We start from the raw sequence: 17,203 nt of genomic DNA, 5'->3' as shown, positions 1-17,203 counted from the left end.
ACTTCAACTTGAAATTATTGTTGATCTATAGATTTTTTTTCCAGCTAATGAAAACATTTTCAGCATTATTCATTTATTGTAATATGTTATATGCAGATGTGCTAAAGTATATTTTTAAGCCAGAAACTAGAAGATGAAAATTACCTGGCAGAGGTTTTCTGAGTTGGTTCCAAAAGAAAATACAAGTCATTTGTTTTTTCATTAAGGTTGGGGGAAAATATATAGTACATGGAGAATGGACTGAGGCTTGAATTACTTATACATTTATTCTGGGCCCGTCTCTAACTTACTAAGTTTTTTGTACTGGTTACTTAATGCTGGATAGTAGAATATATATAGCTCTCAAAGAATAGTGAAAGAATGGGTAATTTTTCGTTGATATTTATGAAAAGCTTTGAGTTCTTTAGAGAAAGTTCTAAATACACAGAAGTAGGTAGTACAGACTGTAATATCAGCGTGTTTGCTGATTCCTCAGCCCTGGTGGCTCTGTGTAGCCAGGTAAATTTAAAGTATTACAGAATTTGCATTAGAGGTTGAAACCCTTCTTACAGTCAACCTACCCACTCTTCCTAGGGGCTTGGATGTAAGTTTATGTAGGAATAAGAAGTCTTATTTGGGGAAGCCTGGCCCTCGACTGGAATTTGGTATCCAAGGTTCTGTTCTCAGACTCCTAGTCATAGGACATATGGTTCAGACAGATTCAAAAGACTCATTCTTTTATTCATTATAATAAAATTTACTTGGATTTTCTTTTAATTGGATTCTTTACTTCTTTTATTTTTTCAATAAGCATGTACTGAATTCCTCCTATGTGTAAGTTACTTTGCAGAGTTCTATGGGAGTATCAAGTTATATGATACCACCCTCAGGCAACATGCAAAGACAACACACCAGTTGGGTTATTTACCAGCTTTGTCAGTTACTCATGTGTGAAGTGTAATACTTATAAAATTTCACCTTTTATTTGGGAAAATGTGGTATTTTGCTTTCATTTCTTAAGCTAATTTACTTTGGGAATCTAGGAACAGCTGTGTATATAAAGAACTTTAGGTTTATAGATCTCTGAAAATAATAGAGCTTCATTAATTTTGAACTTTGATTAAGTATCAATTCAAAATAGTATATTTAGTATCTATTGAAGGACAGTCCAAGATTATTAGAACCCCATTTCATATTTCAAGGAATTTACAATTTAGTCATTTATATGTTCTTCTAGTGATAGAAATTGTTAAAGAATTCTCTATTATTCTTTGGTCATATATTTTTCAGACTTCGTGTTAATTTGATAATTGTAATGGAACGTTTTCAAATTTCGGGTTTGCAACATTTGTATTCTCTAATGCAAACTCCTGTTCTTCTTTCATTGCTTAATTCTCACAGCCACTGTAATGAAATAGTAAGGTGAATGGATTAAAAATATAAGGGAAATTGTGGTATTTAAGATATCCACTAGAGATTAACCATGTGTTCTCTTGACTTCTTAAAACTTAATCTTAGAAGTTTCTGATCAATATATTTTATAATTTGTACATGTCCCTTTGATTTTCATAGTGTTTTAGCTATAGCTACTTCCTTTGTGTTTTTGTACTCTAAAAGTAAATTCAAAAGTGTGTTTATTTAAAAGACATGAAATCTTCACTTTTTAAAGTTAGTGGGTATTTTTATAGAATAACTTTAATATCCATTTTGTCATTCATGCTTTTTTTGTTATTATTAAGGATTAAATTCTAAATTATAATTTTTATCCAAGAAACTATACGTTGAACTCCTAACTGAAATTTCTTTAAGAAGATTTTTAAAATTTTACAGTGTTTAAAGCATTTTAAATCACTTATGTGTAATGATTATAAATGCATTATTGGATCCTATTTTTAGCTCATAAATAAATGCTCCAGTACCTGGGAAATGGCAATATGGGTAACTCATATCTATATGTAATTATTAAGGGGCAGTAAATGTATGTACATGTCTGTCAGTAAATATCAGGCTAACTGGTTTTTATGTCAGCAGACTGAGAACTATGAGCAGAGAATACGTGAGCAACAGGAACAGCTGTCACTTCAACAAACTATTATTGACAAGCTAAAATCACAGTTACTTCTTGTGAATTCCAGTCGAGGTATGTTCATGTTAAATTTTTATTTATTTCTTAAACCTCTGGGAGAAAAGAAAGATGGAAGTTAAGTTTTTCTATTTTATTTCTCCATTGTTTTACAGTAGTTCTGATATTTTAATAACTGTGGTACAGTTACATTTATTTAAGAAATGAACAGTTGCAGGAAATGGGAAAATGGACATTCACATATATTATCTGGTGGAACTCTTAAGTTGATAAAACTTCCTAGAAGACAATTTGTCAATAAATAGCAAAAGCTTTTAAAATGTCTGTGCCTTTTAAACCAAAAATTCAAGTCCTAAGAATATATCATAAGAAGATATTTCTTTAAGTACTCAAGGTATATATGCAAGGATGCTCATCACAGTATAATTTCTAATAATGGAAAACTAGAAATAAATGTTCAACAGTTAAATTACAGTCATTTGTGTAGTGAACAGCTATGTAGCCAAGAAAAGTGATAATAGGTGTTCAGTTACAAACATGAGACATATTCATGACATATGGCAAACTGAGCAAAGCAAGATAAAAAATAAATGTAATTTTATCTATGCAAAAAAAAAGATTCTTTTGTGAATTTATATGTATTGGAAAAGAAAAATTCTGATAAAATATAAACCAAAATGTTAATAGGAATAATTCACAGATAATAAAAACTGTGGGTAGCTTTTATTTTTTTTATTCTTTTCAGCATGTCTGCATTTTCTCATTTTTTAATAATAAGCATAGAGTATTATGCAAATAATTATCATAAACAAGAAATGCATACCTGAAAATATGACTTAAATAAAAGTTTAATTACATTGCTGATGATAAGATACAAAGAACATACTTCTAGTTTTCTAAATTCTACATATTTTATATACTACTGATATTGGAAGAGTAGGGGTTTTGTGCGTTTAGTGGGAATGAAAGTAAAAAAATATGAATCAAATATGCCAAAATCTAAATGGGCAAATTGTCAAAGTAGCTATTATCTAAAGAATTTTTTAAATTCATAGTTTAAAATCTCTACTCTTTAAAATTAGGGATTTGGGTTTGTATTCTTTTTACTTTTCCAGGTGGTACCAAAAACAAGGATTTCCCACTTATGTCTAAGAGGTTTTTGTCTTACAGATAACAGTTATGGCTGTGTTCCCCTGCTTGAAGACAGTGAAGCAAGGAGGAATAATTTCACTCTGGATCAGCCACATGATAACGTAAAATCACGAATACCAAAAGAAAAAGAATCAAAGGTAGACTGCGCTGCCAGTTTATTCCCTAAAGGAAATAAATGAGAAATCGGGCTTCTTGAATTATTTAGTCAGTATTCTGTCACATTTGGGATGGGCAGGAATGGTGGAGAATCATTCAGCTCTCTTCACCCCCACTCCAATTTCCGTTTATCTAAAACTGCTAGTAAACACAAGAAACTGTGCCACTGGAACATGTTCAGGTTTATTTTGCAAAAGACAAAATTCAGAAACAGTGATTCTGAGTTTTAGAATACAATTTTGTGATAGAGCCTGTTATAGTACATTTTAAAATCATTGAACTACTATAAAATGCTGACATAAATTTAGTGCTTAAGTAAATAATATTTGCAGACCATTTTCCTGTTTCAGAGACTTCTAAATGTCATGATTTATCATCAATTTTTAGTCAAAATTCTTATATTTATTCCAATTATAACATTTCTCTGAAAATAATAAAATATCTGCAGTTCAAGTACATAGAAAGTATTTTTGAAAGTAGCAGTCTTGATTAGAACAAAGGGGATAATGTGAAAGGCTCTAAGATATATTAATAATTTAGTTTATTTTGAATTTGGATAATTTGTTATTATGAAAGTTTTAGAGTTTGTCAGTTAGTGTTCAAAGAGAACCTTCAAACAGATTTCTTTTTTAAATTATGTTTGTTTTAATTTTGTAAGATGTCTTTATGTCTCAAATATATATATATCTGAACAGCTGGGCTGAAATTAAGTGTAAGTAACAGAAATGATGTCAAAGGTAGCTTATTTCCAAAAAATTAATAATGTTGCATCAATTATAACCTTATTTGTTGACAGACCACAAGAGGGAAAAATATAAAGCTCCAAGTAGGAAATAAATCTAAATTCAGTGAGTTCTCTTAATTATCTTTACTAACAGGGGAAAGATTTATTTGACAGCTACGTATTTAACTCTTTGAATAGCTCATCAACTCAATCTTTTTGTATTATAATAAAAATTAGCAGTTTTATATTTCAGTTTTCTAATCTTCCTTTATGTATCTAGAGCCAAAGTGCTAATGAGCACTAAACATATAAAGGATTAAAGGGAAGAAATATATTCTAAAAGAATGGATAAATTGGATTTATTGAGTATTTAAGAGCTGGCTATATATGCGTTACAAAAATTAGTCCTAATTTAGAAAAATACTGGCCAATTGAAATTAAAATCTTTTCCATTGGCATATATGTTGATCTGAGCTAATTAAGTTATAATTAAATACACTTTTAGGTAATACAATTGAAATCCTTTCCTGAAGGAGTTTGATTGGCATGGATATCATTAAGGTTTTTCCAAAATGAAAAAATTCCATATTGGTTGCTTGCAATTTTGTCAAAGTATGCATGTATACACAAGACAAAACCTAGAAGGTAGTATGCAGAAATGGCTAAGATAATGGCACAATTTTCTGTTTTCAATATGCTTTTATTAGCCTTCTCAAAAACGAATTGATTTTATTTTTTTTACTGAAGTATAGTTAATTTACAACATTATGTTAATTTCTGCTGTACAGCAAAGTGACTCAGTTATACATATATATATATTCTTTTCCATTATGGTTTATCATACTGAATATAGTTCTCTGTGTCATGAAAAACTTAACTGATTTTAGAAATTACATTCCCAATCAGTTGGCCTAGCCTCTGTAATGAATTAGTGAGTTAATAGAAACGTTTTGAACCAACAACAGAAGGAGGCTACTGCTAACCACTCACAGTCCTTTCCTCCTCCTATTTGGTGGGTAGTTTGAGGACTGTTTACCTTGTTTGGGACTTGGATAGGTTATTTGAAAAGGGAAAGACCCCCAGACATTATGGCAAATGGCAACTATGGCTGCCTTGGAAAATGAGACACATAGAGTGGAGGAGAAAGGAATATGTTGAGGGAAAAGAGGACCTTTTAGAAAATTGTACTTGAGAAACATGAAACGTATAGTTTAGTCTGTTCATAGAAATCCTACACAAAGAGCATGCAAGAGTCCTTTGATTTCTAAAAGGACATAAAAAAGTCAAGGTCGCAGAACCTGTGTCATTGGATGACCCTTAGTATTCTGCTTGTAGTTTAGTGACATTAGAGGAGAAGTACTCAGTTTAATGGAAAACTTGAGTTTCACCTCTTGTACACCACTGTAGTTTGTACAGTATTTCTTGTTGAGATAGGATTCATTGTATTATCTATCATATAACAAAGTACTGGGCTTCCCTGGTGGTGCAGTAGCTGAGAGTCCGCCTGCCGATGCAGGGGAAACGGGTTCGTGCCCCGGTCCGGGAAGATCCCACATGCCGCAGAGCGGCTAGGCCCGTGAGCCATGGCTGCTGAGCCTGCGCGTCCGGAGCCTGTGCTCCGCAACGGGAGAGGCCACAACAGTGAGAGGCCCGCATACCGCAAAAACAAAAAAACAAAACAAAGTACCCCAAATTTACCCCAATATATAGCAACAACTATTTATTAATCACTTTTTGTGGGTCAGAAATTCAGAAGTGACTTAGCTGGGTAGTTCTGATTCAGGATCTTATGTGATTGAAGTCAGAATGTGGCCAAGGGCTTCCAGTCACCTGAAAGCTTAACGGTGGTTGGAGGATCCACTTCCAAGATGGCTTACTCCAAGATGGCTGTTGGCAAGATACCTCACCACATGGGCCTCTCATCACAGTGTGCCAGCTATCTTCCTCAGAGTAACAAAGAAAGAGATCCAAGAGAGCAAGGAGGAAGCCACAGTGCTTTCTACAAGCTAGTCTCTAAAATCACACCTTTGCTTCCACTTTATTCTGTTCATTAGAAACAAGTCACTAAGTGCTCCAGAGATAAAATAAGTTCTTCTTTAAAAAAAAAAAAGATTATCAAAGATTTTGTAGACCTACTGTATTTAAAAGCATCACAGGGGGACTTCCCTGGTGGTCCAGTGGTTAAGACTCCGTGCTCCCAATGCAGCGGGCCCGGGTTTGATTCCTGATCAGGGAACTAGATCCCACATGCCACAACTAAAAGAGCCCGCATGCCACAACTAAGACCCAGCACAGCCTAAATAAATAAATATTTTTAAAAATAAAAATAAAAGCATCACAGGGATTGTTGATTGTGGTATACAGAAGAGGGTACCAAAAGATCAAGGGTGTGCGTGGGGGCAGCATAGTACATCATTTACCATATGATAAATATTGATGAGAGTTAAAGGAACCTGGCAGAATTTAATAATGAATTTGACTCACCTGAATCCTATTGTTATTCATCTCAGAGGAAAGAAATAATCATAGCTTATTATCTTGAGAATAATTTCAAAAATTCTAATATGAATATAGACTTTCCAGAGGAGATTAGCTGAGCAGTGCTTTAGAGCACCAAGAAACTGTCGCATGTTATTACTTTAAAAGTTAAAAATTGTAAGAAATCAAATAACACAAAAATGCATACACTTATTCTTGGCAAAGACTACTATCTTGTTTGCAGGACACCATTGTCAGACATAGTAACATATGTCATGATAGCAGTTATTATTTAGCAAATTTTATATTTTAATATAAATACAAATTCTGAGAAGGGATCGAACCCAGGCCCCCCTGCAGTGGAAGCGCAGACTCCTAACCACTGGAACGCCAGGGAGTTCCCCTGGATCATTTTTATGATCTTGGAAATGAGATTTTTTTATAATACGGCTCTGGGAACCACTTCAGTTGCAAACTAAATGCTACCCTAGGTGTGTAGGGTGTGACAAAAGATTTTGTCATCTTTCTATCCCTTTTTTTGTGTGGAAGTTATACAAAAGTCCTAGAGTGTTTTGACACAAGAAAATATAGAGAGCAAAAATGTAGAATACATAAAAGAATTTAGTGATGTTGGTAAATTTTCTTCACTCATTCATTCAATAACTCTAAACTGCCCTCTGATTTAATAACCAATATAGACGTTATTGAATGTTATAAAGTTTTTTCAGATTCTAGGATCCGAGATACAAAGTATATATTATATGAGTTTATTTGAACTTTTAATTATTTAGAGACCATGTGTTCATGTGTATAGAGATGTTTTTATGCTTTATTTCTGATTTTCTATATATAATTTATTCTTTATACATCTTTTTTCATCTGAATTATACGCTTTAAACAAAAGTTTAAAAGTACAAAGAATGGGGCTTCCCTGGTGGCACAGTGGTTGAGAGTCCGCCTGCCGATGCAGGGGACACAGGTTCGTGCCCTGGTCCGGGAAGATCCCACATGCCGCGGAGCGGCTGAGCCCGTTAGCCATGGTTGCTGAGCCTGCGCTCCGCAATGGGAGAGGCCACAACAGTGAGAGGCCCGCGTACCGCAAAAAAAAAAAAAAAAAAAATACAAAGAATGCAGTTGTTACTGAAAGATGCCAGTTAGACAGTTGGCAAATTTCTAATGTAGCTATCATTGTGATTAGATCAGCAGATACATGGTAGCTTTGAGGAGCAGGAAAGATTTTATAGGTTTAGAATAGTAAAACAGTAATGGAGCTGTGGAGCTGCCATCAGTGCTAACATTAAGGAAGTAGGATGTGCTGTACCTGTCAATTGCAAGTAAACATAGAAGCTCTGATATGTTTGAAGAAAGCTCATGTCTAAAAATTCGCTTGTCAATCAGTTAGACAAGAAGTTTTTGGGTTTTTTTTTAACATCTTTATTGGAGTATAACTGCTTTACAATGGTGTGTTAGTTTCTGCTTTATAACAAAGTGAATCAGCTGTGCATATACATATATCCCCATATCCCCTCCCTCTTGCACCTCCCTCCCACCCTCCCTGTCCCACCCCTCTAGGTGGTCACAAAACACAGAACTGATCTCCCTGTGCTATGCGGCTGCTTCCCACTAGCTATCTGTTTTACATTTGGTAGTATATATAAGTCCATGCCACTCTCTCACTTTGTCCCAGCTTACCTTTCCCGCTCCCCGTGTCCTCAAGTCCATTCTCTACATCTGCGTCTTTACTCCTGTCCTGCCCCTAGGTTCTTCAGAACCATTTTTTGTTTGTTTGTTTTTTTAGATTCCATATATATGTGTTAGCATGTGGTATTTGTTTTTCTTTTTCTGGCTTCACTCTGTATGACAGACTCTAGGTCCATCCACCTCATTACAAATTACTCAATTTCATTTCTTTTTATGGCTGAGTGGACAAGAAGTATTTATTGAACTCCTTCTATTTTCCCAGTCTTGCTAGTCCTTGATAGGAATACCAAAAAAAAAAGTAAGATCTTTCCCCTTTAAGGAGCTACAATCTGGTTGGGGAAACAAAATTTGGAGACCCAAAGCAATTAGCAAGCAAATTAAAAGACAATGTGAAGTCCTAATTACTGACAAAATGAAATCCTAATTATCATTTTATGGTACAGATAAAACATATAGGACCTTAATTTAAAAATAAAAATTCCCAGTGAGCTGAAGGTAGGCTTGATCAGGCACTCAACATTTAGTTTAAGTAGGGGAAAGAAAACAAATTCTTAACTTGCTTATGTGGTAGTATGTGCATAGATATGTAAACTGAAATTTTGTGCAGCATTTTAATAGAAAAAGAATAATCTCTAGGCAAGAACCCATATTATTCCAGGCTACTTTGGAGAACATTAAATAAACTGAAAGCTACAACTGAGGGTTTTGGGGGCTTCCCTGGTGGCACAGTGGTTGAGAGTCCGCCTGCCAATGCAGGGGACACGGGTTCGTGCCCTGGTCCGGGAAGATCCCACATGCCACGGGGCAGCTGGGCCCGTGAGCCATAGCCGCTGAACCTGCGCGTCCGGAGCCTGTGCTCCGCAACGGGAGAGGCCACAACAGTGAGAGGCCCGTGTACGGCAAAAAAATAAGAATAAAACTGAGGGTTTTGAAAGAGCAATTTCATTTACTATAACTTTTTAAAATTACATAATCATGACTTCAGAGGAGAGAGTGCTTCTTTTTGTTTCCTTATTCTTTATTTTTGTTTCTTTATTCTGTAGACGGTTCTTCAGTGAAAGGCATTTGCCCATGGTGTATTCCTCCAGTTATTATATATGACAGTTTTGGCAGACACTGTATGAACTTTAAGTTGTTCTGCTGTCTGGCCTTCTGTAGCTTATAAAATCCTAGCCTCACAAATCTAGGTCTTGGATGACATCTCCATCCATGAACTGTTCATATCTCATATACTTTGGACTTCAGGAGCAGCACCCACTTAGGTGGGGATCGCCATCTGAGTTTCAGGCCCCCATAGCTTCTTTCAACATCTAGATACTTTCTCTATTGCAAGTCTCTTAAACTATATTTATTTATAGGTTAGGTTTATTGTCAGGTACCTGGTTTTATATACATTGTAAATGCTTTAAAATAGAGTATCGTATACAGGTATATGATAAAAACACCTGTTTTTAAATATGTTTTTATTATTTGAACAGAAGTTAGAAATTATATTATTAGTCAAGATATGTAACTATCAAGTGATTTCCTTGGCAAGGTAAAATATGGTTTACATTACCAAAACACATAGTACCTTTCCTGAGAGAGGAACTTTAAAAAAAATATGACTGCTTATGTTCTCACCTTTGTATTACTCACCTTTGTAAAAAACAACAAAAAAAATTTATCCTTATATTCCTTTAAGGCTCGATTCTTTCTTTTCATCATCTCTTATTAGATAGAAATGCCCATTATACAATGACACATGACAGCCTAGCCTGGGGATTACAGAGGATTGGAGAAAACGTGTGTATGTAGCAACTTACCTTCTTGGTCAGAGCAAATGTCCCATTCCCCCTGGTTTTGTTTTTAGAGATTGGATCAAATATACCTTCTTTTTATATGTAACACTTCTATATTACTTTTCTCTAGAGATTAGTCTTTGTTTATAGACTCTCTGGTAGAATAATAATTAGAAGGAAAAAAGTTATTCAACAAGTTTATTCATTAAAATTCATAGTTTTCCCCAAGGTGTCATAATAAATATATCACAAACTCTAAGAAAATTGATATCCAAATCATTTTAATGTTTACATTGAAGCTTCTGTTGTAGAAATTGTTTCCAAATCTGAATTATTAATTCATCCTAACTCTTTCCTATTTTGAGTCTCTGGTTTTGTTTTTGTTTTTTTTAATTGAAGTATTGTTGATTTACAATGTTGTGTTAGTTTCTGGTGCATAGCAAAGTGATTCAGGTATATATACATATTCTTTTTCATGTTCTTTTCCATTATGGTTTATTACAGGATTTTGAATATAGTTCCCTGTCCTATACAGTAGAACTTTGTTATTTATCTATTTTTTATATAGTAATTTGTATCTGTTATTCCCAAATACCTAATTTATCCCTCCCCCACCCCCTCTCCCCTTTGGTAACCATAAGTTTGTTTTCTGTGTCTGTGAGTCTGTTTCATAAATAAGTTCATTTGTGTCATATTTTAGATTCCACATATAAATGTTATATGGTATTTGTCTTTCTCTTTCAGACTTACTTCACTTAGTATGATAATCTCTAGGTCCATCCATGTTGCTGCAAATGACATTATTTCATTTGTTTTTATGGCTGAGTAATATTCCATTATGTACATGTACCACATTTTCTTTATCCATTCATCTGTTGATGGACATTTAGGTTGCTTCCATGTCTTGGCTATTGTAAATAGTGCCACAGTGAACTTTGGGGTGCATGTATCTTTTTGAATTATGGTTCTCTCTGGATATATGCCCAGGAGTGGGATTGCTGGATCATATGGCATCTCTCTCTCTTTTAGCTTTTTAAGTAACCTCCATACTGTTTTCCGTAGTGGCTGCAGCAATTTACATTCCCACCAACAGTGTAAAAGGGTTCCCTTTTCTCCACACCCTCTCTAGCATTTGTTACTTGTAGACTTTTTAATGATGGCCATTCTTATCAGTTTGAGGTGGTACCTCACTGTAGTTTTGAATTGCATTTCTCTAATAATTAGCAATGTTGAGCATCTTTTCATGTGCCTGGTGGCCATCTTACCTCTTCTTTGGTTAAATGTCTATTTAGGTCTTCTGCCCATATTTTGATTGGGTTTTTTTTTTTTTTTCTGTTACTGAGTTGTATGAGCTATTCGTATATTTTGGAAATTAAGCCCTTGTTGGTCGCATCATTTGCAAAGATTTTCTCCCAGTCTGTAGGTTGTCTTTTCATTTTTTTAATGCTTTCCTTTGCTTTGCAAAAGCTTATAAGTTTGATTAGGCCCCATTTGTTTATTTTTGCTCTTATTTCTATTTCCTTGGGAGACTGACCTAAGAAAACATTGGTATGATTTATGTTGGAGAATGTTTTACCTATGTTCTCTTCTAGGAGTTTTATGGTGTCATGTCTTATATTTAAGTCTTTAAGCCATTTTGAGTTTATTTTTGTGTATGGTGTGAGGGTGTGCTCTAACTTCATTGATTTCTATCTAGCTTTCCCAGAACCACTTGCTGAAGAAACTGTCTCTTCTCCATTGTATATTCTTGCCTCCTTTGTCAAAGATAAATTGACCGTAGTGTGTGGGTTTATTTATGGGCTCTCTATTCTGTTCCATATGTCTGTTTTTGTGCCAATACCATGCTGTTTTAATTACTGTAGCTTTGTAGTATTGTCTGAAGTCTGGGAGGGTTATACCTCCAGGTTTGGTCTTTTTCCTCAGGATAGTGTTGGCAATTTTGGGTCTTTTATGTTTCCATATAAATTTTAGGATTGTTTGTTCTAGTTCTGTGAAAAATATCGTGGGTAATTTGATAGGGATCACATTAAATCTGTAGATTGCTTTGAGTAGTATGGCCACTTTAACAATATTAATTTTTCTAATCCAAGAGCATGGAATATCCTTCCATTTCCTTGAATCATCTACAGTGTCCTTTATCAGTGTTTTGTAGTTCTCAGCTATAAGTCTTTTCACCTCCTTGCTCAGATTTATTTCTAAGTATTTTATTTATTTTTGGATGCAATTTTTTTTTTAATAAATTTATTTATTTATTGGCTGTGTTGGGTCTTCGTTGCTGTGCGCGGGCTTTCTCTAGTTGCGGCGAGCAGGGGCTACTCTTTGTTGCGGTGTGTGGGCTTCTTATTTCAGTGGCTTCTCTTTGCTGCAGAGCACAGTCTCTAGGCACACGGGCTGCAGTAGTTGTGACACGCGGGCTCAGTAGTTGTGGCTCGTGGGCTCTAGAGCGCAGGCTCAGTAATTGTGGCACACGGGCTTAGTTGCCCCATGGCATGTGGGATCTTCCTGGACCAGGGCTTGAACCCGTGTCCCCTGCATTGGCAGGCAGATTCTTAACCACTGCGCCACCAGGCAAGTCCCCTTGATGGGATTTTAAAAGGGATTGTTCTTTTACTTTCCATTTCTGATACTTCATTGTTAGTGTAAAGAAATGCAACAGATTTCTGTATGTTAATCTTGGTGAGTCTCTGTTTTTTAATTTAATACATAATTTTATTTTTTGCTTTGTTATTACACTAGAAATAATTTTTGAGGGGAGAAGAAAACGAGAAGTGGCATATCACTTTTTAAATCCTCTTCCCTGGCTTCTAAGAAGATTTAAATAGCTCTAATATGGTATTTCTCCCCTTATTTCCCCTTTCTGTACCCTTTCTCACATTTCCCATTTTTCTTTTTTCTACTCTTCTCCAGAGCCCACTAAACAGAGTTACTGTATTCTGTTCTTCCGTGATTTATCTTGACCAAGGCCTGAAAGGCTGTTTTTTCAACCTCAGTAGGTTGGGGCTAGCCCTCCAAATCAATCTAGTTTCTCTTATTAATATATTATAATCTGTCATCCTAAAAGTTCTCAAAATCTGTTTTAAAGATATTTGTTTCTTCATACTTCCCTGGCGGTCCAGTGGTTAAGACTCTGCGCTTCCAATGCAGGGGGTGAAGTTTTGATCCCTGGTCAGGAAACTAAGATCCCACATGCCGCATGGCGTGGCCAAAAAAAAAAAAAGATATTTGTTTTTTGGTTAGAAATGCTTTTTGCATTTGATCTGTTGTGATATGTTGTGGTGGGTGGTTTGGAGGGGGGCGGGTTGTGGGGGGTTTTTTTTGTTTGTTTGGTTGGTGGAATTACATGAAGAAAATCCAGCTTCACACAGATACGTAGTTGGGAAAGGGAAGAGTATTTTAATAACCTTTTTAGAAATTGTAGATATTTTCCTTTGATACTATACCAAAACTTGGCAAGTGGTAATTTCTTAATGTTAGCTGCAGTATGAAAGCTGAAACCAGTGAACTCTTCTGGTACATTAAAAGCCATTGGTCTGTCTTGTACTTCGAATGTGTCTTTTACTTATGTATGATTTTGTAGCATCATGAATTGGTCATTTGGAAAATACCAGTTCAGGGAGCTATGCACAACTTCCAAATATTGACTTATTTCATGATATAATATTTTAACTCACATTTAACATCATCACTGATCTCATCAGAAAAGTCTTTATACTGGGCAGCTGTCAAGATTATTATAACAGAAGTTTTCCAAAATTTGCACTTGAAAACTTAAATTTTTTCGTAAACAACAAATCTTTTCAGTTGTTTTCCTTAAAGTGGGAAGCTAGCTTCATTTGCTTTTGAGAAAATGTCTGAATAACCATAGCTTGCATGATAATCATGCTTTCAAGTGAAAATGGCATTCCATTAAAAAAGTGACTAGTTCAACTTGCAGCTCGAACACTTGCACAAGTGTTTTTCCCCCTGTACTTCAGTATGAAATAGAAGTCCTTTGTGTATATTTCACATTTTGTCACACAGAATACTAAAAAATGTTAGCTTGGGATCAAAATTCAATAAAGTTAATAGTTTTTACTATGTCATCATCAAGGATATTCTTAGGTGAAACTGGCTTCCTTTTTGATCGAGTATACGGCATTGAAGAATACAATGAGTACAGTTTGGTAACATGGCCTTGGTCATACTCAGGCACCAGCAGTTTTACTCACCATTGCTTTTGTATCATCAGTATAAATGCCAACACAGTAAAAAAAAAAAAAAGGCAAATAATATTTAATACTACTGTGACAGTTGTTGACCCCATGAATTTCAGGGTCTGGGGTTTGATTTTACCCTACCTACAAGCTAATAAGTTATAACTTCATGGATGGTGGAATAAGACATGAGGCTCCTGGATCAGAGTAAAAAAGATCTCTGTTATTTATAGAACAGCAAGCAGCTAGAGCATTATATTTGCATTGGTCTCATGGTGGGGGACACAGGGTGGACCCAAATGGATGCCTGTGCATGCAAAGGGTTGCATTATGCTGTTAAAAGCTGGTGTGGTGCCTGATGCATTTCTTGAGCTATTCCACAGAACCCTAGACTTGTGAAATGTTGCATAGTATGTATTCTTCGTGGTAATTTTTAAAGGCACAAGAATGTATTATAGGATCCAAAATCAACAGTAAGAAAACTACTTAGCGGGAATTCCCTGCTGGTCCAGTGGTTAGGACTCCAGACTTTCACTGCTGAGGGCCCAGTTTCAATCCTGGTTGGGGAACTAAGATACCGCAAGCTACGTAACGTGGCCGAAAAGAAAAAAAAAAAAAAAAAACTACTTAGCTTCATTTTACCATAGAATCTCTAGCTAGCACTTTTCCCAATATTGTATTTTAACAACTCTTATTGAATTTGTAGTCCCCTTTAAGATATTGCTAGAATTTGATGGGGGAGAGATGGGGAGGTCACACCTAATTTATCATTTGCACGTAATATGCTGTGTTCTTTCAGTGTCTTTGTTGCTTCCTTAAGGCACTCTTGCCATGTTATGAAAGCTTTTTTACCTGAAAGATTTTTTTTCTTTGCCAATTAGACATCTTTCCATACACTTGATACTCGGCTCTAAGATAAATAGATAGATCCTAGAATCCTGATAAAATTATTGTAAAGTAGTTCCCAGGCATTCTGTAAGTCATTAAACTATGATTTTTTTTTTCTTCTCTGGTAAGTTCCTTTTGGAAAACCAAATAATTCCAAGATGGGTATCTTTTATTTTCTCTCTCCTGTTATGCTTATCAATAGTGGTGTGATTTTTATATTCCTTATTGGATGGGTTTACCCACCGTTATTACGACCTCTAATTGCTCTTAACTATTTAACATTAAGGCAGCATGTTTCCCTCTACATTTCATCCAAATAATGATGTGCAGGAGGTCACTGACTTGTCCAGATTCCCTGAAAGTGTCACCTAGAATGTATTCCTGCTGGATGGCCAGTGGCCACAGTAAATGTTGCTTTCCTTCTTGCTCCTGCTGATTTGAACATTTTCTCTTCCTCCTCTTTCCCCATGCTGCAGCCACAGAATCCCTGTTCTTGTCCCCGGCTCTTGTTTCTCATCTTGTCCTGAGGACAGAGTGAAAACTTTTTAATAAAGCTGAATCTAAAACTCTCCCTTCGGGACTTCCCTGGTGGCGCAGTGGTTGAGAGTCCGCCTGCCGATGCAGGGGACACGGGTTCGTGCCCCGGTCCGGGAAGATCCCACATGCCGTGGAGCGGCTGGGCCCGTGAGCCATGGCCGCTGAGCCTGCGCGTCCGGAGCCTGTGCTCCGCAACGGGAGAGGCCACAACAGTGAGAGGCCCGCGTACCGCAAAAAAAAAACAACAAAAACTCTCCCTTCTACTTTTTTGATAAATGTCCATTTCTCTTTTACATGAAGAAGATAATAGATCTTTATAGTTAGTTGTTTTTACTAAGTTTTTTCTTGGCAAAGTAAAAAGTTGGTAGCCCTTTATCAGACCCCTAGTTTTGTTTTGAATTTTGCTATTCTAGGAATGCTTAATCTCAGTTTCTTGAAGGTTTTATCTTTCCCTAAGATTTTTTTATTTTAAGGAGAATGGCCTTGCATTAACAAAGGAAAATGAAGATTAGAAGTGTGAACCAGATTTGAGGAAGAGGTGATTGGGTTTATTTTTAATTTTTTTTAATATTTATTTTTATTTATTTATTTATTTATGGCTGCATCGGGTCTTCATTGTGGCGCGGGCTCTTTGTTGCGGCGCGTGGGCTTCTGTCTAGTTGTGGCGCACAGGTTCCAGGGTGCGTGGGCCCTGTAGTTGTGGCACGCAGGCTCCAGGGCGCATGGGCTCCATAGTTTTCGTCACGCAGGCTCTCTAGTTGAGGCGCATGAGCTTAGTAGTTGTGGTACGTGGGATAGTTGCCCCGCGGCATGTGGGATCTTAGTTCCCTGACCAGGGATCAAACCCATGTCCCCTGCATTGTAAGGCGGATTCTTTACCACTGGACCACCCGGGAAGCCCCTGATTATGTTATATTTTAAAATGTGGTGCTCTACTATAGACAGCAGAACAAGTGAAAATATATTGGATTGAAAGAGAATTGAGAGTGGCTATCAAGAGAGAGGGTGGGCCTGAAGATACAGACTTTAGGAAATGAATACTCAATAGACTTAACACGAGAATGAACAATAAGAGAAAGGTGTATAATGAGGGAAGAACAGTGTACCCATGTGTGAACCTTAGAGAATGCCTACATTTTTAGTCTAAGAAGAACAGGGACCAATGAAAACACCAAAACTCAAAAAGAAAACCTAAATATTATACTGGTAGCCAAAAAGGTATCAAGAAGGAGGAGCTGCTCACTACTGTGAAGTACTGTCACTAATGGGAGATTCCGAGTTTTCTGTGGTTTTGTCCTGAGGGTGGCCACAATTCCAGTGGCTAAAATTCCAATTGAAAGCCCACCACCATTCTGGCTGGAAGAAGCAGAAAGGAAAATGGTCCCAGAATAACCACAGTCACCAGAGAAGGAAGGAGCCCCATAAAGGAGAGAGCCAGAGAAAGTAAACCTGAAGTTCTGTGTTTAAACTCAGCCCATCTCTGGCTCTCCCTAAAACCAAGGATGTGTGGGCAAACTGAAAGCAGTTTGCA

General features: G+C 36.1%; 1 protein-coding gene across 8 annotated transcripts in view; it reads left to right on the top strand.

Annotated features, from left to right (window-relative positions):
• Positions 1–17,203, top strand: part of TANK (TRAF family member associated NFKB activator) — an 87,893-nt gene that overhangs the window by 53,079 nt on the left and 17,611 nt on the right. For all 8 annotated transcript variants that reach the window (XR_011377586.1, XM_070045968.1, XM_070045966.1 and 5 more), the window contains exons 3-4: positions 2,011–2,119; positions 3,233–3,351. Coding sequence is in view for 7 of the 8 variants with exons in the window: in XM_070045968.1 (XP_069902069.1) it covers positions 2,011–2,119; positions 3,233–3,351 (228 nt within the window). In the remaining variant the exon portion in view is untranslated. The remainder of the gene's footprint in view (positions 1–2,010; positions 2,120–3,232; positions 3,352–17,203) is intronic.

Source organism: Globicephala melas, chromosome 7, assembly GCF_963455315.2.
Source record: "Globicephala melas chromosome 7, mGloMel1.2, whole genome shotgun sequence".
NCBI classification, from domain to species: Eukaryota; Metazoa; Chordata; class Mammalia; order Artiodactyla; family Delphinidae; genus Globicephala; species Globicephala melas.
Note: the sequence above shows the minus strand (reverse complement) of the source record. Positions and strands in the feature narration are given on the sequence as shown.